This window comes from Ursus maritimus, unplaced genomic scaffold, assembly GCF_017311325.1.
Source record: "Ursus maritimus isolate PB19 unplaced genomic scaffold, ASM1731132v1 scaffold_30, whole genome shotgun sequence".
NCBI lineage: Eukaryota > Metazoa > Chordata > Mammalia > Carnivora > Ursidae > Ursus > Ursus maritimus.
The window spans coordinates 10,169,915-10,193,470 of record NW_024425564.1 but is presented as its reverse complement, the minus strand read 5'-3'; the positions used below and the strand labels follow the sequence as shown (position 1 = coordinate 10,193,470).

At 48.2% G+C, this 23,556-nt stretch overlaps 1 protein-coding gene across 1 annotated transcript in view; it reads left to right on the top strand.

Annotated features, from left to right (window-relative positions):
- The window catches only part of SCGN (secretagogin, EF-hand calcium binding protein), a 35,942-nt gene that overhangs the window by 572 nt on the left and 11,814 nt on the right, over nucleotides 1-23,556 (top strand). The window contains exons 2-7 of the mRNA XM_008692941.1: nucleotides 141-211; nucleotides 4,355-4,447; nucleotides 7,292-7,381; nucleotides 11,593-11,649; nucleotides 12,072-12,149; nucleotides 20,989-21,044. Of these exons, the coding sequence (XP_008691163.1) occupies nucleotides 141-211; nucleotides 4,355-4,447; nucleotides 7,292-7,381; nucleotides 11,593-11,649; nucleotides 12,072-12,149; nucleotides 20,989-21,044 (445 nt within the window). The remainder of the gene's footprint in view (nucleotides 1-140; nucleotides 212-4,354; nucleotides 4,448-7,291; nucleotides 7,382-11,592; nucleotides 11,650-12,071; nucleotides 12,150-20,988; nucleotides 21,045-23,556) is intronic.

The following is a 23,556-nucleotide window of genomic DNA, read 5'->3' as shown; positions in this document are numbered from 1 at the left end:
CTTAGTTATTAAAATAGTAGAGAACAGTATCCATGGGGATTTTACAGACTGTGAGATTCAAAACAATTTAGGTAAATAGTAAATGTCACATGTTCTTTTATGTAAGTGACTGTCACTTATGCATCTCTTGTTGCGTTTAGAAAAAGGTTACATAGAAGAGAAGGAGCTCGATGCTTTCTTTCACCACGTGTTGACAACACTGGGTACTGATGTAAGTACTTGTCACTAAGCATTAATTTATGTGCCTTTAGCAAAATACAAGAAGCATCCAAGTCTCATGTTGATGTGTACCTATTAATCCCATCTGGCCTCTTTTCTTCCTCGCCTGTGTGTACTTTTTCTCCATCTCCTAGCAACACGGAGGAATCGAGGCAGGTTTTATAAAAAGTACAACTGTAGCATTAGCCACGCTGGCCACTGACTTCCAGTGTAACATCTGTCATCCCCTCGAGAGACCCTAATATAGATTCAAACAATTCTGTTTTGAACGTCTCCCTGGTTTTGATTCTGCTAATGGATTTAGATATGGAGATAAGGCAGCTCACTTTGTTCAAAAAGGTGGAAGAGATGTTAAGAGCTCTGAGGTTCTAAATGTTTAGTGCATTTGATACCCTTTGATAGCAGACCACAAACAGATCGCTTAAAATCATTTTCCATGATTCATTTTATTACAAGAGGTTATAGATTTCTTTGGGAATGACAAACCAGAAAATAAGCAATATACCCAGAGCCCAGGTATAATAAATGTAAACCCACGCATTGTGTCCATATCCCTCCCTGATGGTAAATCTGGCCTTGAGAGATGGAGACTAATTGAAGATCCCTGTACCAAAGCAGAGGAAAAACCCATACAAAGACACCCCAGCCTAGGGAAGGGAGAGCCCAGTCAAGACTCTGTCAGGGGATGCACGGTAAGAGGAGTAGCTCTGGAGACAGCAGCATTTAAAACGAATTGTGGCGATCACTTGTCCTCAGATAGAGAACTGTTTACACAGAATAAAGCGCCTTGCACTTTCCTGTAGGAGCCCATAAAGGGAACGAGGCTCTCTGTGCCACCAAGGAGCGCTTAGAGAGGGTGTTTCCAGGGTGGGGGTGGGGCAGCCAGCTCACAACAGAAGAGACTGCCATCTGCCTCCAACAGTCACGCAGACCTCATCTCTCCCTGTCTCTGTCTCTGTGTACATAGATCTCTCTCTCTGCCTCTCCTATTCTTTTGATGTCTGTCTGTCTCATTTTTCTGCCCATTTCTGTCTCTCATTCTGATTCCTGGCCCCTATCTTCCATCATCTCTTGACATTCCCTCTGACCTTTTTGTCTCTCATCTCTCTGTCTTAAAGGTCTCTCCAAGTCTCACTGTCTCTTCTGTTTCCTTGTTTCTCCTTCTACCTACAGTCCGTCTCTCAAAGCTCTCTTGTCCCTCCTCTCCTTTTCTTTTCCTTTCTCTTTCTTACTTGTCTCATCTTTTGTATCAGTTTCTCTCCTCTTCTCTTTCCTTCCCTTCTCTTACTCGCTCCATCTCTGTCTCCCGGTCTCTCTCTGTCTTACTTACTGCTGTAAATGCTAGGGCTCACAGCATTCCAGAACCCATGAGTCAGACACCGCTTTGTCAAGCAGGACAGGAGTATCTGAAGAAAACAAATAGGTGAAGGCAGAACCATTCAAAGTCTTGGAATAAACTGGAGGATCCAAAAACCCAAACTCCCAGAGACTTAGAACTTCATACCTTTCCAGAAGCTCCTTGCTTTGGTGATTTATAGGAAAGAAGGAGAAAGGTTGCGGTCGATGTTGAAGCTGGGAGTGTCTTATTTTCAGTCGTGAGGTGGGGGTGGGGCTACTAAAATGCAAGGATCTGCTCTGAGCCAAGGACACCAGGAGCCGTCGTGTTCTGGGGCTTCGGCTAACGTTAGAGGCATTGTTGCCGTTAGTGACGGAGCAGAGGGGTGCCCGTCTTGCTGCTGGGCAGTCCATCTCTTACCTCCCTCAGAGCCAGCCTGGGGACTTGCCCTCTCACACAGGGGCAGGCGTGGTCCTTGCAGGAGAGGAGACAAGTGACTCACCAGTGTCCTGTGCCCCATGTGTCTCATCCCCGAGGAATTTCAGTGCGTTTGGGATCTGCCTAGGATCTTGCATTTTTAAATCACCCTGCCAGCTGGTATCTCTCTCACCGTCTGTCCCCCCAGGAACAGTGACTGCCCGTCAGAGGTGGGGGTGGGGGGACTCCTGATAGAATCACGCTGGTCTCGCTGGGCTCTGGCCGCAGCCCCACCCACCTCTTCTCAGCGTGGCTGGGGAGAGAGCTTTCGAGGCCAGATCAGTTGTATAAGCCGTTGTCCAAAAATGTCCCCATCTGCCATTATTCTCTTTCAAAATGCTGAGACCTTACCCTGGGGAACGTAGTCATAGGAGCCTGGCTGGGCCCTCCATGCTCCCTGGACAACCATGATTAAGGAAACTATTCCTGGTTCTGGGTTTTTTCCCTGCTGAGGAAGTAGTAAGCCCTAAGCATACCCTTAATCAGAGTGCGGGACTTTGCAAGTGGACGTCCATCAAGCTGAGTGACGGTCCCCATGTGTGACACCTGCTTCTATCAGGGATGATGCCCCAGCGAGCAGAGAAGCAGCCGCAGGGAGGCCTCCATGATTGGGCCTGGGGTTTAGAAGTGGCCAGCAGTTCTTCGAGGCCTGACTAGCTCTGCTTTCTCCCTGATTAGCAGGTCACAGAGGCCTCGGAGGAAGGAAATTTAAGGTTGCCAACAGCGAGGTGCCTGCTGGTCAGCCTTGGAGAGCAACCAATCTGTGTGTGATTCCCTGCTTCTCGGGGCCTCTGCAGGGACAGACTTAATGGAACCATCGGCTGGTTTTGCTGCTGTTTCTGTTACTCACCCCTTCCCTCAGCCCCTCCGCCTTTTCTTTTCAAATGCTGAGAACTGGCCTCTGAACTGGTCTGGAGAGAGCAAGTGCAGAGCAGAGCGTCACTTTCTGGGGCTGGGCCCCCGTCCTTCCTGTCAGACTCTAGCGTAGCCTGGGCCTCCTTCAGTGCTTCGGAACAGACGACGGGGCCGAGACTCTCACAGAAGGGGGCGGGGTGGTGCGCATGGGAAATACAGCAGACGCAGCCCCCAGCTCTGGTGCTTTAGGTCCAAGGGACAGTCATGGGCTTTGGGAATAGAGGACAAAAGTCAAGGTTCTGTGGCTTCAGACTGGACGAGGAGCACAGACTCTGGCCTCAGCTTCTCTGCTTAACATTTATTCATTTTGAAACTCTATTTCCCCCCACGTGGCCTGTGTTCGCTAACGTCCTTGGGGAAGGCCCAGCCCACCACAGAGAACCATGTATTCACTCCACAGACACTGCGCTTCTGAGATACAGAAATGACTGCTATCCTGCAGATGTCTTAATCCGGAAGCCGACCTGAAAGGCGCAGTGAGGACCCACCTGTGGAGTGATCTCCATCACATTTTTTTCTGTACAGTGCACGTACGCAAGCCAAACACCCAACCGCAACCACACACGGCCCAAGGTGCCAAGACTAGAGACGCTGATCTCTCTATATGTAGTGGAGGGTCTCAGGAGGAAGCCTGGTTGGCAGGGACAGTGTGGGATCGGAGCAGGGCTAGTATGAGGGAGACTGAAAGCAGCACGGCTGATGGGGTCCGCAGTGCCGGGAGCTGGGGAGGCTTCTTGCCTCTCCGCTTCATCCGAACTCCTCCTCCCCTGTTGATTACATATGTCCTAGTTCTTTGTACCCGTCCTGCGGTCCACTGACGACGAACAAGCTAGTATGTAGAAAAGGTTGTACCTGTAAGCGAGACGCGGCGTCTTTGGTAATTCTGCAACTACTTTATTACTTTTTTCCCCTTCTAATTATTTTTTCCTCAGCGGGCCCAAGGAAAAGATTAAGGGAACGAGCGATGGCAAATTGACAGTCTAGACGAGCAGGGCGTTTCACTTAGAACAAAATCTCTGAGTTCTTAGGAAGAGAACTTGGGAGTCCTGCAAATGAGCTTAACGCAGGTGTTGTCTGTAGACAAGCTGACGGGATTGGGTTACATTAGTCCGAGGCCCCTGAAAACCTAGTCTCTCAGCTTCTCTTCTTTCATTCATGTTTTAGGAGCTCACTAGCCAGTAGGTCTCACCTGGTCGGGATTCTGATCAGTGATTCTTTCTTTGCTCAAGAAATCTCTACCGCGGTTCTCCCTTGTTCAACATGGTAGGCTCACTTTAAATGGCTAAGTAACCTGCTTTCTGGCTTAGACTAACGTAGTGACCAGGCTCTCTGCTCTGAATATTTGATAACCCGACGACAGTTTTGGAATCCGGTGGTTTTAATGTGGTTCTGTCTGGCCTATTGTAGGAGGCGGGCGTGGAAGAAAACGTGCTGAGAATGAAAGAGCAACTCATGGCTCCCCAGGATGTCTCTAGAGATGGGCGTGTGCAAATGAAAGAGGTACTTTCCTCACTGTCCCTTCCTTGACCGAGTCTCTTGGGTCTGTCATTTCCCCCAGAAGATAGTGCAAATCTCACATAGGATTGGGATGTGAGAACCGTCTGCCAGGCCGCTGCCTACCCAGCATTTTGAAGCAATCACCGCTCCTATTCCGTCTGCTTAGCAACCTGTATCATTTTCTTTAGGTCAAGCAATATTTATAGTTATTTTATAACTGGGGAATTGATATGCTAGAGGCCTTGCAGTTACTCTAATAGGTGTCTCTTTGCTGTGTGGTGTTCAAATCCAACCCGGGTATAAAGAAAAACTGACAAGAAATTAGTTAAAACTCCCGCATCAGCTCCCAGCGGAGGTTGGGGAGACCTACCTCCGGAGATCATTCAGAACAAGACGGACAGCAGCCGTCTCACTTCAGCTCAGCCCACACAATACCTTTTTCTTCCGAAAGTTATGATAACAGGGCAAGATAATGCCTCCTTATAAAAAGTAGATGTGTTTGCCAGAAAGCAGTCTTCTCAGAACCCAGATGTATGAGCGTTTCCAAAATTTTCACTCCAGGCAAACATTACGTAAGTCACCAACAACTGTGGTATAATTGATGCAAAGTGATCCGCGTATCTGTTCAAGGAAAACTAAGCACAAGCCTCAAGCTAGAGATACCGAAGGACTCCCGCCACGTGTTCGCCGCTGCGTTCTCCAGCCCATAGAGCAGAGCGGAACATTCGGCGGCGCCCAGGAAATATACGTGGGCTTAAGAAAGAATAAATGAAATACGGGAAATGCCTGAAAACGCTGTTATCTCACTAACAACAGGCAGACCTTCTTGAAGCACTTGGAAACCCGGCAATCGCTTGGACAGCCATGCCAACCGTCCTCTCACGGAGTCGAGTCCCGCAAATGTGCGTAATGGAGGTGTTGTTTGTAACAAGCCGATGGGATTGGGTTACATCAGTCCCAGGTCCCTTAAAACCTCTGGAGTCTGTGAGCGTAAGGAGAAGCGGGGTCTCCCCCACCCGCCCCCGCTCTACCACTGACTAGCTCACTCCAATCACAGGTCGTTGAGACATGAAGGTCAGCCCACCTGGACAATTTTCAGATATTCTAGCACAATTAAGAGGGGCAGATGTTGCAACTGAGAGCCCAAGCCAGGCCGGGGGGTTATCTGTGCACTTGATTTGTCCGGGGATCCTCTGTGCCACTGCAGTCAAAGCTGAAGACAGACTGGGTTCTAACGGCTGAGGACCAGTGAATCACGTTTTAACTGGGCTTCTTGGCTTGTGCTGCCCCGTGTGAAAACGCACTTAGTTCTGAAGAGCAGATGACCGTGGAGCCCAGATGGGTGGGACGGGGGCAGGGGAAGTGCCAAGTCCACGCGGGGAATGTGAGACCTCGGCCACGTTGCTTCTCTCGGAGTCTCTGGTTCGTGGTCTTCACCAGCATGGTGTTGGCACTCATTGAAGCTTTAATTTGTACTGGGGGTTTTGCTCAACAGCTTATAAGTGCTGCCACATTTTACTTTGAGCCTTCACATAAGCACCAGGTTATAAATACTATTATCCCCATTTTACAAGTGAGGAAATTGAGGCACAGAGAGATCTATTAGACCGTGCCAGATCACATAACAGGTGAGCAACGGAGAAGGGACCTGGACCCACTGTAAAGCCCGTCTCGGACACACACCGCGCTGTCCTGCTCCCATGAGTAGAACGGGGTTTTTATACTTACCAGTAGGACTGGCATGAGAATTTAATGAGAGCATAAATGAAAAGCAGTGGCCAGTGCCTCCCTCATCGTAGCTACTCGATATATGGTCTTCAAAATACGACTGCGCTGGTTCACACACTAGGTCCGTGAGCGGACCCACAGCCAGCTAGAGAAGTGAACAGGCGTGCGGCTCCTGACGCCTACGTGCCACCAACAGCCCCTGTCTGCACTCACCGCGGAGACAGAGGGAACGGCCATTGTTTACGGGGGACAACGCAAGCCGGTCCCACCGCAGAACCGCAGATGGGATGAGCCCAGCCAAACACCCATGCGCTGCACTGAGAGTCACAATCACACGGGGGAAGAAAACGTCGCCGTCACTCATGGGAGAAAGGACATGAATCGGTAGAATGGAGCTCAAAGAGAAGGAGGGACGACTGAAAGGTTGACGCCTGGACCAGCTGTGGCAGCATCCCAGAGACACTGATAACGTAAGAGAGGGAAAAGAGCCGACACTCAGGACACCGACGGCAGTCACTCCTGTCTGTGCCCGTGGCGTGAAGAGACCGTGCGCACATCTCACCAGCACGGCGTGCAGCTGGAAAGCATGGCCCTGGTCCGGGTGCCCCCACTTACTGGCCACATAACTAAGGCAAGGTCCAGTTTCCTTAAGGAGTAAGAAATAACGGTGGTGTGTGGCGTAGTCTCTGGGTTGTGGTTAGGATGAAGCGAGTAAGCATCCGGAAGAATGTAGAACAGTTCGTGGCACGTGTAAGAATTATTCCCTATTTGAATTTTCTATTATATGATAGAGTTAAATTATTTTAATACGGGAGAGTCTTCAAATAGTGCCTGGAACATATTAAGCACTGACAAATTTATTATTAAAATGAGGATTATGATTTTGGATTGCAAACTCGTGCAAGGCAGAGACCCGCCGTGTTTCATGCCTAGTGGCGGTGCAGTGCTGTTTGAGAGCGTCAAGGAATCAAAAATGGCGGCCAAGGGCCCAGAACTGTCATCTGAGCTCTTGGTTCTGAGGAATCCAAGCCCTCCTGTCCTATACTATGTCCCACCATGGCTTTTACCTGGGGAGCCCTGGCCAGCGTGACTGACTGCTATTTCTCTCTGTTTCTTTAGCTTGCCGACATGTTCTTGTCTGAAGATGAAAACTTCCTTCTGCTCTTTCGTCAGGAAAGCCCCTTGGACAGCAGCGTGGAGTTTATGCAGGTAAGTGTTTGGTTGTCTCTACGGAGCATGAGGACTGAGAAGAGGCCAGGATCCTGGCCACAGACTGTGGCGGCCACCACTCCAGTCCAGTCCCCAAGCCCACAGAGGGTAAGACCAAGCAAAGAAGCCCTTGGTGATGAGCCAGAACTTGGGCCCTAAGTCCCGGTGTGTTCTGTGTGCGGCCCTAGGCTGCTCCCGAGTTGACAAAGTCCTTCAGTCCGGACTAGAGTAGGCCCAGACAATAGGCAGACAGGCCCACATGCAGGAATATGCCGGGGGTCAGCTGGGGACTCTGGAAGCCACAGAGCAGGCACCCCATCCGAAGCAGAGAACGCAGGGGAGCTCCCGCACACTCCTGTCTTCTAACCATGCTGTCTGGACATCTAAACTCTATGCGAACTGCTTGTTTTTACACATTGGCAACTAATTCTAGCTTTGAAGGTGAAATGCCATGAAAATGTTAACTCACTCACATGCCCATCCAGCCAGCAGGCCTTCTGTTGCAATCGCTGTGCTTGAGGGAAAGCGGAAGGCAGTCAGTGGCTCCTCTTACAGCCTCTAGGTGTTACTGTCTGTTGGAGAAAGAAGACCGGAAAGTTAGAGCAGATTCGAGACAGCTACTGCATCCGCGGGTTCGCTCCTGAAACTGTTACCAAGTCCCCATTTAGGAGATAATAGCTTAGTGCCCTTTTGCACAACTGTATTTACTTCCGGCCAAGTGAAAGCCATAAAACTGAGCAAGCATGTGCATAGACTGTTCACGGAAGAGATCTGAATAGACAATAAATGTATGCTGGTAGCCACGAAATGCGAATTTAAAACAACCAATTTTTGCCAATCAAAGCGGTGAAGATTTTAAGAGGATCAGCAAAATATGTGGTGCCAGCAAGGAAGCACCGCGATGGACGCTCGTGGTCTGTTGGTAGGCATGCGCACTGCAACAGTTTTATGGAGAACAATTTCACAAAAATGTAATCAGGATCCTTTAAAATGTCATTATCCCAAGTTAAAAATACATTTACCCTCTGACTTAATAAGTCTACTGCTCCAGGCATCTCTCTTCAGGGTATAATCAGAAATGTTTGTATTCAGAGGAAACGCGTTATGATGTTAAGAAGCAAAATTATGCGTGCATTAGGATCTTAACATTATCTAAAAAATGGTTCACCTGAACACCTACATAAATTAGACCACAGGTAAATACACATAAGATAAACACTGATTGCTTTTAAGTGGTAAGATTTCAGATGATTTTCATATTCTTTGTACTTCTATATTTTCCAATTGCACACAGAATCATAATTATTTACAAATTATTTTAAGTGCCATTTTCAAAATAATTTTAATGGTGCTTAAAAATGCTCTGAGAAAATTTTAAATGAAAGTAATAAAGAGATTGCCCAAGTGTATAGACAATATGACCTCCAAGTTAGTCTTGTCATGTGTGTAATAGAAATACAAAGGAAAGGAAACACAGAGACATCCCTGGGGTAGGTGTATCTGCAGAGTGTAGTTTTCTCCTTTTTGTAGTTCATTAATTTTGTACAGTGAGTATGATTTACTCTTATAATCAGAAAAATAGTATTAAAATGTTAGGCCTTAAGAAACAACAATTGTTGGAGAGGATGTGGAGAAAGGGGATCCCTCCTACATTGTTGGTGGGAATGCAAGTTGGTACAGCCACTCTGGAAAACAGTGTGGAGGTCCCTTAAAAAGTTAAAAATTGAGCTACCCTATGATCCAGCCATTGCACTACTGGGTGTTTACCCCAAAGATACAGACGTAGTGAAGAGAAGGGCCATATGCACCCCAATGTTCATAGCAGCAATGTCCACAATAGCTAAATCGTGGAAGGAACCGAGATGCCCTTCAACAGATGACTGGATTAAGAAGTTGTGGTCCATATATACAATGGAATATTACTCAGCTATCAGAACGAGTTCTCAACATTTGCTACAACATGGACGGCACTGGAGGAGATAATGCTAAGTGAAATAAGTCAAGCAGAGAAAGACAACTATCATATGATTTCTCTCATCTATGGAACATAAGAACTAGGAAGATCGGTAGGGGAAGAAAGGAATAAAGAAAGGGGGGGTAATCAGAAGGGGGAATGAAGCATGAGAGACTATGGACTCTGAGAAACAAACTGAGGACCTCAGAGGGGAGGGGGGTGGGGGAATGGGATAGACCGGTGATGGGTAGTAAGGAGGGCACGTATTGCATGGTGCACTGGGTGTTATACGCAACTAATGAATCATCGAGCCTTACATCGGAAACCGGGGATGTACTGTATGGTGACTAACATAATATAATAAAAATCATTAAAAAAAAAAAAAGAAGATACAAGAGAAAATAAATAAATAAACATAAAGAGAAATAAAAATTAATAAATAAATAAATAAAATAAAATGTTAGGCCTTGCATAGCACTGAATAATCTTGAGGACTGGGAAAACAGCACTATGGAGCTTTCCTACCTTTTTGTGTTTCTTTTCACTTATTCCACTTACCCCCTCCCTTTGAGTTGGCCAATTGCTTCTATAACAAGGAGCTTTCCCTTTCCCTACCCAATTAAAAAATATATGTATGGCTCAGACTCTTGATTTCTTAAGTTAAATTTGTTATAACCTATTACTATCCTCTATATATTTTAAAAAATTCTGTTAATGCCTTTATACTCCCTCTAAGCCACAGGACCTTAAAACACTTTAATCCTGACGTCCAGCTCCCAACTCACATGCCATGATTGTCCAGGTTAGGTCTAAATTCTGTCGGTAAAAACTTTGTTGCCTGGAAAGCTCCTTATTTTGCTTTAATCCTTAAAGATAGGTGTGCACATTATTCACATAAAAACTTTGGGCCTCCAATGACTGGCTCAGTTGTAGTAAAATTATAAGATAAGGTAGATGGAAAATTTTTGGAGAATAGCATGAGGAAAAAAAGCATGGAAAATGGTTTTATTTATTATCTGAAATTCTCATTCTTAGTTTTGGTATATTCACACCGTAAAAGTTCAAATATAATTTATATTTAACTAGTTGACTTTGTAAGTCTGGCTGAATTCAGGGACTACAAGGCGTGAGGTTTCTCAGTCTTCTCACTGCCCATCAGTACCCCCACAATCCCTGCAAGGTGCTCAGGCAGGGCTGGCTGACCAGGGTCTAGAATTAAGGTCCTGCAGTGGGTGACTCAGCTAACCCGTTCTATGTCTACAGAAAATCTGCCAGTTAAAAACAACAACAACAACTTAGGGGCGCCTGGATGGCTCAGTCTGTTAAGTGTCTGCCTTTGGTTCAGGTCATGATCCCAGGGTCTTATGATCAAGTTCCCGCACTGGGCTCCCTGCTTGGGAGAAGCGTGGAGCCTGCTTCTCCCTCTCCCTCTGCCTGACGCTTCCCTGGCTTGGGCTCTTGCTCTCTCGTCAAATAAATTAATTAATTAAAAAAAAAAAAACAACTTAGTGCTACTTTTTCTTTTTTCTTTTCTTTTCTTTTCTTTTCTTTTTAAAGTAGGCTCTACACCCAGCATGAAACCCCAAGCAGGGTTTGAACTCACAATCCCGAGATCAAAACCTGAGCTGAGACCAAGAGTCGGATGCTTCACCGACTGAGCCACCCAGACACCCCAACTTTTTGATTTTGTACAGGAGTTTGAGGAGCAGCCAACCCGTGAGGCTTATACAGGGAATAATCCGAGGCGGCCCAACGCACAGCACTTACTCGAGAAAGCAGTTCAGTGTCTCTGTTAAGTGTCAGTGGTTCTCTCTTCCAGTTTTGCAGTCGTGTCTTCCGCCGGATAAATGCTGCCCTTAACTAGAACTTTCCTTAAACCCAGGAAAGGCTTGTCTTGTCACTGGGAACTCCCCAAGATGTTTTCTCCCCTTTCTCCCCCACAGCCAAGGCCACACAGGGAGGATTCCTTAGGCCCTTCCGGAAGCCCCGTTTATTTTGGAGGGGTTCACCCTTTCACTGAGGGTTTCAGTTTGATGCAGGTGCCTCAGTTTGACGCCCCCCACGTGTGCACAGGCCCCAGGATTTGCCCTCTGTCCACCCCGTGCGCAATTTCCTGATCAATCTGCAGGCTACAATCCCCGCGTCGGCAGACATACCGGGATGGCCTCCAGGGTCCGTCCTCCACGAGCTCCCTGGGCGTGTGCTTGTCCCGCGGCCGACGGATTGACAGACGATGCCTGGCTTCCATGTGTTTCAGATCTGGCGCAAATACGATGCTGACAGCAGCGGCTTTATATCAGCTGCCGAGCTGCGTGTGAGTGTTGCTGGGGACTCCCGCTGCGGGGAGGGGGCCGGGTCACCCCTGGGAATTTGAGGTACCTGGATCACGAATTTCATTTCTGTGGGCCCACGAAACTTGGATTTGAATGTGTTACTTAAAAAAAAAAGTATTTGTGTTTAAAAGGTTTAGAAAGTACAGGTAATCTTGCTCTCTCTCTAGGAAAGACACATAATTGAGAATTTTTGACACTTTTTCCACGCCTGGAGCTATTCTCTGGGTTCTCTGAGCTCCCTTTAAACAGACAGCTCTCCCCATTCTTGTATTTATTGCTTGCTAAAAGCATTTTATTTCCTTCTTAAAAAAAGATAAACCACAATCCTTGAAGTAAGGCCCCCTGAGATCTTCACGGCTTATCTGCTCTCCATATAAGACTGGCTCTTCTCTTGATGTCACAGGACTTCCTCCGAGACCTCTTCCTCCACCACAAAAAGGCCATTTCTGAGGCTAAGCTGGAAGAATATACTGGCACCATGGTAAGTAACTGAGCGATGGGGTCTCCATGGGGGCGGCTACCCCTGCGCCCTCGGGGCCCAGAAACGGAGGCGCAGCGTCAGGGCCCCAGCGAGCCTCTGCAGAGCAGAGCAAGCGAGGGCAAGAGAAAACCTCAACCCTCCAAACATCGGCTGAAATGGAGCCGCGTTCGCCCTGCTCTGAGGATGGGACTGCACGCATTTGAGACAGAAAGCGGTTTACCCGTCTTTGGGGAGACAAGAGGAGTCCAGTCACCATCAGGTTACTAGGCACCAGGCCAATGAGCGCAATCCTACCGGAGGTCACATAGCAACGGGTAAACACGGACAGTCAGAAACCCGGGCAACCAGGACCAAACCCGCGGGAGCCGCTTCTTTGCCACACTGGACGATTCTATCATTTATCGTGTTGACTTAGAGCGGCTCAGAGTCAGACGGGAGATGTGTGTGTCCCCCCTGCCCCACGTCTTAGCTATGACCTGGGGAGATCGTCAAGCCTCTCAATTTTACTCATCAGTAAAATGGGGGTTTAATGGGACCTAATTACCACAAAGGCAAAGGGAGCCGATGCAGAGGAAGCTCTGGGCAGGTGTCTGGGACAGGAGACGTGTGACTTTTATTGTGGCGCTTGTTACGGTCCCTGTGGTCATTATTTTGCTTGCCCCTCACGGCATCCACGTCCTGAATGACCCTGAGATTATTTCGGTGTCAAAGCTCCCTGGGAAATGGTGGCATGGGACGGGCTGTCTCTGGCAGCCCCACCCACACCTGCTTCAGCCCATAACACGATGCGTCCCCCCTGGTACCCATCGACAGCCTGGCTCCCCTGCCTTTCACCTCCTCCGAGCCCCTTCCCATCCCCAGATGTGTGCTCCATTCCGATCGAACTCTGTCGGTGGTTTCTCAGTTAATAAGCAAGGAAATCGCTGGCGAAGGCTTAATTACTCGTAGGATTGTTACCTCTATTACATGAGGAGTTCTGGCCTAGAGTGACGTTACTGAACTTCCTGGTGCACAGTCAGGAGCACGCACCACCGGGAAGAAGTGGTGAGTGCCCAGAAAATGTGTGCCACTCGCTTGATCTACTGAGGCCTTCGCGTGGTGTTTCCAAATATGGCGTTACTTCTGGTGACTTCTCCGCAGGGCTGGCATTGTTTGTGCTGTTTCATGCTATATTACCTGAGGCTGGAGGCTTAGAAAGGGTAGGTGACACAGTCACCACCACGTTGAATTCTTTTTTTCCCTACCATTTTATTTATTTATTTGAGAGAGAGAGAGAGAGAAGAGAGCATACAAGTGGGGGGGGAGGGACAAAGGGAGGGGGAGAAGCAGACTCCCCGCTGAGCAGGGAGCCCGCCATGGGGCTCGATATGGGTCTTGACCCCAGGATCACGACCTGAGCCACCCAGGCACCCTGCCAAGCTGAATTCTTAAATGCACTCCAAAGATCAAGTAACTGGAAGAAGTTAAGTTACTGGGCCAAAGGCCCCAGTTAAACTGGAAGTGGAGGCCCCTTGGTTTTCAGCCCTGGGCCCTTCCGGCCGCTCACTCTGCACTCTGATTGCGAAAATGCTGCCGCCAGTCACGGGCACCTGCCCTGGGAAGGAGGCGGGTGCTCTTGACCATGAGGACTTGTAAACGTCCCAGACAGAAGCGAAGCCCGTTCCAAGGACAGAATCAAACCCCAGGCCAGGATCTCCATGAGGAAAATAATTTGGCTTCTTGCTCTGTTGATGTGTTTTGAGAACAGGCAGCACGGTGCTTGAGATCGGGAGTAAACATGTACTCGGCACTGGAGGGTGGGAAGTCCCCCTGAAGCAGGAAGCAGCTTCCCAGTACGGGGACATTGCTGGGTTTCTTCCCACCCGATTTCCAGTGACACGCACCAGCAGCATAAGGACTCTGAAAGGGGCGATGTCACTGTAACTGCCTGGGACAGAGAAAGACAAGATGATCACGTTTCCAGCTGAGCGCTTTTCCAACTTTGGGTTCACACCGTTCAGCACCGGCTGTTCTTACCTCGATTTTATTCACTTAAAAAACCTGCACTGCACAATGAAATACTCTCACTTAGAATCTCCAGCACCCTTCTGGTGTTTCTTTGATTACCTTTGATTCTGAGGGGCTTCCCTCAGGCTCCAACTATAATCCTAACCCGCCTCTTTCTCACCTTTTTTTTTTTTAAGATTTACTTATTTGTTCATTTGACAGAGAGTTAAAGAGTTATTTATTTATTTATTTATTTACTTGACAAAGAGAGAGAGAGGGAACACAAGCAGGGGAAGCAGCAGAGGGAGAGGGAGAGGCAGTCTTCCCGCTGAGCAGGGAGCCCGATGCGGGGCTGGATCCCAGGACCCCGGGATCATGACCTGAACTGAAGGCAGATGCTTCACTGACTGAGCCACCCAGGCGCCCCTCTTCCTCACTTCTTTACATGGTTCAGCTATTTTTTCCCTCCTTTTCTTCTCCTGGTTCTTGCTTATCCTTCAAGATTTGATTAGACATCATCTTGCCCTAGAAAACCTTCCAGAACCTTCTTCTTTAGTGGACGCAGGTGCCGCTTCTCTGTGCGCCCAGATTACCTTGTGCATATCGCTGACTTCCCAACACGGTCGTCCGTTCAACCCATCCCACAACTACCCACTAACTGTCTGCTCTGCCCCAGGCACCCCTCTCGTCGCGGGGGATCCAGCAGTGAGCAAAACAAAGGGGAGACTGACAATAACCAGAAACATAATAAATAATAAATGAGATTGCATGACAGAGGGTAACGAGCATTACAGAAAAAAATGAAAACGTGGAACAGGGCGAAGGCTGGCCATGCCGGCAAGGCAGCGAGGCTGAGGGCCTGGGAGGCAAGGCTCAGGAAGGACCGCGGGTGCAGCAGGCACAGAGCTCCTGGGGCAGTGGTGTGCCTGGGACCTTCGACCGGGGCAGAGTAAGCGAGGGTGAGACTCAACAGAGGCCAGACCACGTAGGGCTTCTTAGGGTTCAGGAGGATTCCTGACGAGTCAGCTGGGGTCAAGCACGGCGCTGACATAACTTGTTCCTGGATCTTGCTCTTTCCCAGCTGGTGACTCTTCCCAACCTAGGGCGGCCGCATGTCTCTGCGATTGCAGCCCTCCCACGGGGCCAGACACACAGTAGGCTACTTAATACAGATTGTCAGAATTGAATTTAGCTAATAGCCAGCTAAAATAAGAAACCATGACGACGAAAGCAAAGTTTGCCCTTGGGACCCTCCCGCCTCCCTTGCCAGTGCTCCTTGAGCCCCTCCACCCCCATTATGGCTCTCGCTTCCCCTTGGGGTGCCTCATAGATCACAGATAGCACAGATTCAACCTTCCTCAAGCTGTGTGTGTTCTGAAATTCTCCTTTTTTCCCCCTCTTTTTAAACCAAACCCTCCAGGGCAGATCCAGGGGTGCTTGGAAGCGCGAGCTTGACCCTTTACGCTTCTCACTGGGGTCTTTCCTCCCAGAGACAGTCATCCAGACTGGGTCCCCACCAGGTAGGGTATGACCCAGACAGGGTAGCTGGAGCCCCACGCTGATGACCACAGGGAGGAAGGGCAGGAAACCAGGCAGCAGAGTTGGGGGGAGAGCCGGAGGGGGAAGGGTGCAGACGGGGCAGAGCAGAGGGAACATAACAGACGATCCCAGCAGGACAGGCCTGCGACAGGTCTCCGTGTATTCACAAGCCACCTACTATGTTCCTTAAGTGGAGTCAGACATGCTTTTTCCGGGCTGAGGAGTAGATTCTCAAAGTGGCCCAGCATATCTTCCCTCCCCAAAACCCTCTCTTCATGCTTTTGTCTTCCGGCTTAGAATACAAGCTAGTAAACTAGTTCAAACTAGTTCACTCAAAGATGTGAGTTCATTCATTCAACAAATATTTAGGGAGAACTTACCAAGGCAGATATGGTCCCTGACCACACAGAGTCTTTCAACTAAGGAAAATTTGGCAAAGGAGGGAAAAAGCGAAAATTCATTCTGGTCACTCCCGTTCATCCCCGCTGGACCGGCCATTGCCACAGACCAACCCCCGACAAGTCAAGTTCAATTTTGCCTTCTGTCCCTAAACACAGCAATCTCATCTTGAGATCCCATTTTCCTGACTTTTCAAAAATAAAGCAGATTATAAGGAAGCCACCGTTCTACAGCTCTAGCAAAGGCAGGACAAGAGAAGCTAGGCAGATGGACAGGGTTCAAGTTGTGTTGTTTTACGACACCCCCCTCCCCCCATATGTGCCGTGTTTTCACTGCAACATGACCGGCCATCATTCCAGTCCTGAGTATGCGACTGGTCATAATTGTGCAAAGCGCTTTTCAAACATTTCATTTGATTTGCTCAACAACCTCATAAAAATAATTTACTTTTTAGCCCTCATTCTTTCTATACATGAGAAAAATGGAGAATTACAGACTTTTAACAGGTCAAATACAGGAAGGATGGAGTGGAAATGCATACCCAAATCTATCTCCAAAGCCTGCATTTTCCAGCACCATACCCATGTCCGACAGTTTAAATACTAAGTCATTAAAAAGGACACTTTCAAAAGAGGAAGAGTAAACTCTGTTGAGAGATCAAGAAGAGATGACAATTCCTTTGACGAAGGTGAAGAGCAAGGCGAGGATAAGGCCGAGTTGGGGGATTAGGATTCTCTTCGTGTTTTTAAAGGTAAAATAATCCAGGAGCTCAAACTCTCAAGCCACACCAGAATTCGTTACTAGGAAAATGGATTTTTCTCCTGGTGAATCATCCTAAGCACTGACATCTTACTCAACACAAAATAGGAAATGAATGGAAGACAACGGGGAAGGAGAAAGGGTTCTACAAAACCACTCCGGGGAAGAGGAAGCGCTGTTGAGCTGGGGGGGGGAGAAGAGATAACTGTGCCTGCAGAGAGCCCCCAAGGGTCATCCCATTCAAACAGCCCATCCTGAGGGGCAGGAGGGGGCATGAAGGAGACATGCGGGCTGCTCACGAAGCCGACCCGGGGCTGGAAAGATTCTGCACGTCACACATCGGCTCAGCAGCCCTGGCTGCCCAGAGCGCTTCTCTTCGCTGCCTTTAGGTTTCCATCTTTAAAAACCCCGGGCTGGCAGCTCCTGCCTTGACTGCCCTGGGCTGAAGAAGATCTGGCAACGTGCAATTTTTGATGGCTCTAGGCTCCGATCCGGAAGCCTAGAATCCTGTGAAGTGGCTGAGGGAGATGCGAGTGGTCTTGCCCAACCTTTGAGCATCTGGGTTGAGAACCGTCCATGGACCAAGACTCCCTGTGACTCAGTGTCTGTTTCGTTGTCAAACCCGTGGCTCTTCTGCTTCTGTGCTCCCCGTAAGCACTCATTTTGTTCCAAACTGTCCTGTGACGATAGGTTCGTGATCAATCAAATCCAAGTGGCCCCTCACGGGTTCTTTACGCCTTGAGGTGACAGGCAAGTGTTGAGGAATCCGGTCAGAGTCTCCACGCTGAGACCTAGTCTAACCAGAAGACTAGAGGACTTTAATGAGACGATGGCCCATCTGTTTCAGTTGGCTTCCTTCAATTCAGAGGCGGCTAATATATACTTTCCCAATGAACATATTTGGGACCTGGACTATAGTTTTGGTTTTTTGGTTTTTTTTTTTTTTAAGACTTTTTACATTTCCCTAGCGACCTGTGGATGAACGAATTTTAAGAAACTCAATACTCTCAAAAGAGATTTTAGAACCTTGGTCTAAGTGATACAGCCAGTGTGAAATCACCTTACTGCTGCTTTAATGGCTTTTTTGGAGCAATGGCTACAGTGAGCACAGCACCGCGTTACAGATTCGGTTCCGAAGTTTAGCATCAAATGCTTCACTTAAGAAACGTAACCTGCTAAATGAACTCAAATAGACCCAAAAAAGGATTGGCACGTTTGTAAGCTGTCTGCAGCCTGAACAATGAAGGAGTCACATCAGAGCACCCAATCATAAGCGAAAAGTCGAGGTCTGCAGACCTAACCTCCTTCTAACTCCTAATTAATGTTCTGGACAAGGAAGGAAACAGCCTATTAACAAAATCCAATTATGACATGTAATTGAGAGGTGCTGCCGGTACCTGGCAGGGGAAAGATTAGCTGTCTGAATAGGATATTATCAGGTAACATTGAACTTCTAAAAACGTAAGCTAATGCACGTGGGAAATGTTAAGTTCACGTATGTAATCAGAGCGTGGAACTTAAATTCTTGTAAATGTGCAAATTAAAATCTGAGACCATGGCAGACAGAGAGACACGTGAGGTTAAGCTTGTCCCGTCCTCTAGCCTGGTCCCAGCCCTTGTCCTTCAGGCCTGGATTGAAGTCACTGGCTTCCCAGATGGAGGCACTCACCTCCCTGATCCGGGCTGATGGGAACACGCCTGGGCTCCGTCTCTACAGCTCTTCCCTTCTGTGCTGGTGACCTCATCTGGCCTCATGACTTGAAATAGCAGCTAACAGTGATGCTCAATTCACAGCTGTGACTCTGACCGCTTCACTGAACTTCTTAAGGGAACCATGTAGCCCATTTTCCAATGGGTGGAAGCGTGATTAACACATTGGTGTTCCGTTCTTCCTCAAGCCAATTTTGAGCAAAGGACATTTTCTCCTTTGAGTAATTTGCACAGCAATGGAGATGGGCCCACATCTTTCGAGATGAGTTACTACTTGCTGAAAGCTCAAGATCATCTCGCTCTCTGTTAAAATAGAACCTTTTCTGATGATGGTGTCGTGGGAAATAACTCACGCTCAGTCTCCAGCCAAGTGTGCTGCTCTCGGATTTTTACTGGATCTAGAATTTATGGTCAAGGGGCATGACTGGATGTGTAATATATCCAAATGCATAAAAAAATAACCTGCATTTTAATAGATTCTGTAATACGCATTTTTGAGTTTTGGGGAAATGGATTTTCAAAGTCATTTCAATTATTAAAAAGAAACTGGATTTAGGGAGTGAGGAAGGATGGATGGATAACGTTTTTTAATGCAAAAACCTGTTAGATATACTCTCAGATTTTCTCATTCCCTCTTTCCCCCTGTACAGCCTCTTCCTACAGATATGTTTAGAGAGATTCTGGTGCACTGAAATGAGAAGTCACAAAATTCACTCACACTATGACTCAAATATGCCATGAAATGTCTCTCCTCCATCTTGCCTAACTAATCTGGTCTTCCTGATTTTAACTTTGAATCCTATCCTGTTTAAAGCCTTGTCTGGTCTAATAATTTAAATAGTCTCTTTGGATAATGCTAAGTCTTTCCACAAAAAGAGGAGCTTGGCCTCTTAGATTTCTCAGTCATCTTTGTCGAACCCAGACTCTTCTGCAAAAATGGCGTCAAGGAGGGGCGCCTGGGTGGCTCAGTTGGTTAAGCATTTGCCTTCAGCTAAGGCCATGATCCCAGGGTCCTGGGATCGAGCCCCGAGTAGGGCTCCCTGTTCAGCGGGGGTTTGCTTCTTCCTTTCCCTCTGTCCGTCTACCCCTCCCCCCACCACTCATGCACTCTCTCTCTCTCAAATACGTAAATAAGATATTTTTTAAAAAAATGGCATCAAGGAGAGAAAAGTAGCTCTGGGTCCTAATGGTGGAGGTGGGAAGCCGAAGTCCCTGGGCACAAAGCTCTGACTCCTCTGGTCTCCAGGCTGGTGTCTCTTGGCCACTCAGTTGCTGTCTTGCTGGTATTCACAGCCGAAGTCTGTGATGAGCTCGTAACCCATATTCCTAGCTTTGGCTCACCCACGGGGAGCTATAGGCTAATCCAGCAGCCATTCTTTACCTCTTGCTGGATGCAGGCCACGAATTCTTCGCCACGTCTGTAGCAGAGTCCACATGTTTTTGCCACACGACAGACTAATAAATCGAGAGGCAAGATGCCGGGGGAAAGGAAAGCAACTTTATTCAGAAAGCCAGCAGATCGAGGAGGTGGCCAACTGTTGTCCTCAAGAGTGTCTTCCCTCAGCACGAAACGTGAGGCTCGTTTATGTTAGGGGGAGGTTGGAGTTCAGAGGCGGCTGATGTCTGTAGATGCTCAGGAGGGTCCAAGGGCCCAGGGAAGGTTATCAAACCTTTCTGTCCTTGGTTACTTGATCTTTGCATATAGGAATCCAGTCGTGGCATCCCTGTAAATCTTAAACATGGTGTTGTTATCTCTGTACGTACTTCCTTCTCTCCTTCGGTGAAGTGGGTTTTGGGGAAAGAGTGGTTTTGCACGTCCCAGCTGTAGCAGCCTATGTGCTGGGTTACACAGACGTCTGTCAGCCATAGGTCGCAGCAGCAAGGGAAACAGGGGCAACATGGAGTCAGACATGCTAAGTGTCTCCCTATGACACATTCTCTTTCCAGCCTGTGGCTCAGGGTCCACTCCTGCCCTCTGTTCCAGCATCACCTCTTCCCGTCACAGCCAGCCCCATGGAAAGTCCACTGGCTCTCAACCCAGCGTCCAAACCCTCGGGTGCTCAGAGTGTCTCGGGGAGGCTGAGCCACAGCTAGCCTCAGCTAGTGCCCTCCTGCCTCCAGAATCCCCTCCCAGCAGAGTTAGGTCCCACACCTGTCCACTGGATGTTCCCGTCTCTGCTCGACCCTCTCTTCTTTCCTACAATCCTTGAAGCCTAGAGGGGCAGGCTTTCCCCTATATCACATTCTCCTCAACGACTTTGACCTTCAGTGGAAAAATGCTATTTCTCCTGTGCTCTGAAGGGAGTACTCTGTGACATGAGACAGCCGCAGGCAGTGTAGACAACTGTGGAATCACAAGAACAGAACAGCAAAGAGCTTCGGTAACTTTCAAAGTGAATTCCTGTTACAAGGGCTTCTTCCAATCGTGTCCCCTTCTGCATTCCAGATGAAGATCTTTGACAAAAATAAGGATGGCCGGTTGGATCTGAATGACTTGGCAAGGTAAGTAGCCTGGGAACGGTGTCACATACTCAGACAACCATCCTCTGGGGTTCATGACAGCACACGCTTCTCTTTGAAAGACAGAGGTCAAGTCGTGCCTGAAACCCTGAAGAACAGACTCATCTTGCCCAATAAAGAGCCATTGTTTTGAATCTTCGGGGTGACAGATCCCTTTGTAAAGATAATAACCCCCCCAAATGCACAATGCACAAAGTTTTCATAAAATTTTCTAGGTGGGTCGTGGGCCAGCCCTGCCTTCAAAGGGCAGACATTCCTGGTCTCACATAAGGACCCCATGAAAGCGTCTGGAACCCTGTTCAGTGGCTCCAGGAAAGCTGAGCAGTTAGTTCAGGACAGAGGACGACTGAACCAGACTCCAGCCATGCTATCTGGTTTTTCGGTGTTGGTGTAGCCTCCATGGACACCCAGCACCCGAGGGCCGGAGTGGGGAAGGGGAGGGGTGACAGCAGAAATGGCCCAGTACCTGAGGAGTACTGCCTGTAAGGCCAGTGTTGTGACACGATGGGCATGTCAGCACGTCGTCTCAAGGCTAGCTGACCCCCAAACGACCTGTAGTGGTCCCCAGAAAGGAAAAACAAGTCATTGGATCCATAATACATGGGTGTAACCCAGATGGGGGAGCTGGTATGACCCCAGGTGCCTGAGGTTGGGGTGGAAGGAGTCATAGAGAGGACAGTGACAGAGGATGGCAGTTACAGGCTGCAGGGCCCAGCAGGTATGGCTGGGAGACAGGGAGTCCATAGACTGAGGGTGATTGTCAGTGACGGAGAGTTAACCTGGCAATGTCATAAGCAGGTACTAACTTGAGTTCAGAATCACAAAGCCCTGTACCAGCTGCCTCCTCTCTTGGCAGCAACATCTGTGAGTTCTTGTAGGGGATCTGCGAATGGGGACACATCAGGAAAGACCTCTCCTTAGTGATGACCAGGACGTTGAACCCAATACTCTAAAGGATCTGCTACTCTGAGCCTCATCCTCCTTGGCTACTTTCCCCATGACCTTCATCCCAAATTCGGCCACTTTGCTGGACAAGAGGCACAGAAAGACCAGCCAGACCAGAGAGGAACAAGAGTGTTCCTCCTGAACGCTGAGGACTGAGGGATCTCCGCCCTGTGCCCTTGGAGATCTCTCCCCTGGGTCCCACTCACTTCTCACAGTTCTTTCGGCCAATTGAGGCAAAGGTTCCTCTCAAGTAGAGGTCTAGCTACTCTGAGAGCTGTGAGAAAGCCAGTCCTAATGGGAATACGCAAAGCACCAAAAAGATTCACTCAAAACTTGGCGATCTGGATGAAAACAAGAGCATTTAATTTCCTTGCTCCCCTCACCAGAAGCACCCACCCACCTGACTCCAGGCACTTCTCAGAGGTAGCGAGTCGAGGAGCCTCAAGCGCCCTCTGGAGGCTGGAGTGTGCCACTACCATCAGCTGCTCTTGACCCTTATAGTCAATGATGCTTTTACTCTTGAAATAAAATCCACAGATAATAAAATCTACCTGTGCTCAAAATGCTAAAGCAGTTCGTATAATGCAAACTATAACACACAAAAGGGAAATAAAGGACAGTTAATAATATAATAAGGTGTTTCAGTGTGTAGGTGGGTAGACAGAACCACAGGGAAGGCCTAACTGAGGGGTGGTGCTTACATCTTGGTGTAGAATTACCACGAATATGTCCGTTCAGAGGTTGCCTGATACAAGTGTGGCCTTTTGGTGACTCATGTGTCAGGAACTCACTTGCTGTTGCTCTAATTTTTAAATAATAAGTCTCGATAGTGTTCCAAAAGAAACAAAGCACAGTCATCCCTCAAGTTACGTGACTTGCTATACTATACAGATAATTGACACAATTAGCAAATTACGTATACCTTGAGAAAAATACCCTGGATTTTTATGTAGATAGGAACTCAATTCTCGGGTCAAATATAATTATAGGCAGAATTTGTGCACACATGAATGCTCCCCTGGACATTCCAGAGTCAGGTCAGATATGGGATGATTTCCCCATTCTGCAGAACTTCCCATGCAATGCAGGACATCTAGCCTCCTTGATCCCCATCTATGGAGGTCATGTCCCTTCCGTCAGTCATGTCCCCTCTGTCACTGTGATTACCAAAAAGCCCCCCTGCAGCTAGCCAAACCTCCCCCACTGGGGTCCTACCCAGAAGGTAGGACGTACTTAACTGACATCATACTGAACAGAGATACAAAGCAACAAAACAGTTACTACATTCTTACAAAACCAATATGATATGGAATTTGACAGTGACAACGGGGGTAGGCCGAATAAAGACGTCCATGTCCGAATTCCCAGAACCACCGAACGTTTTATGTCATGTGACAAGAATGCATGAACGCTGCAGATAGCTTTGAAGTTGCTCATTGACAGACCTTACAGAGATTTGTCTGGATGACCCAGGTCAGCTCGAGGGTAACAACAAGGGTCCTTTAAATGGGGAAGAAGGAAGCAGAAGGTCAGGCTTTGAAGGCTTTGA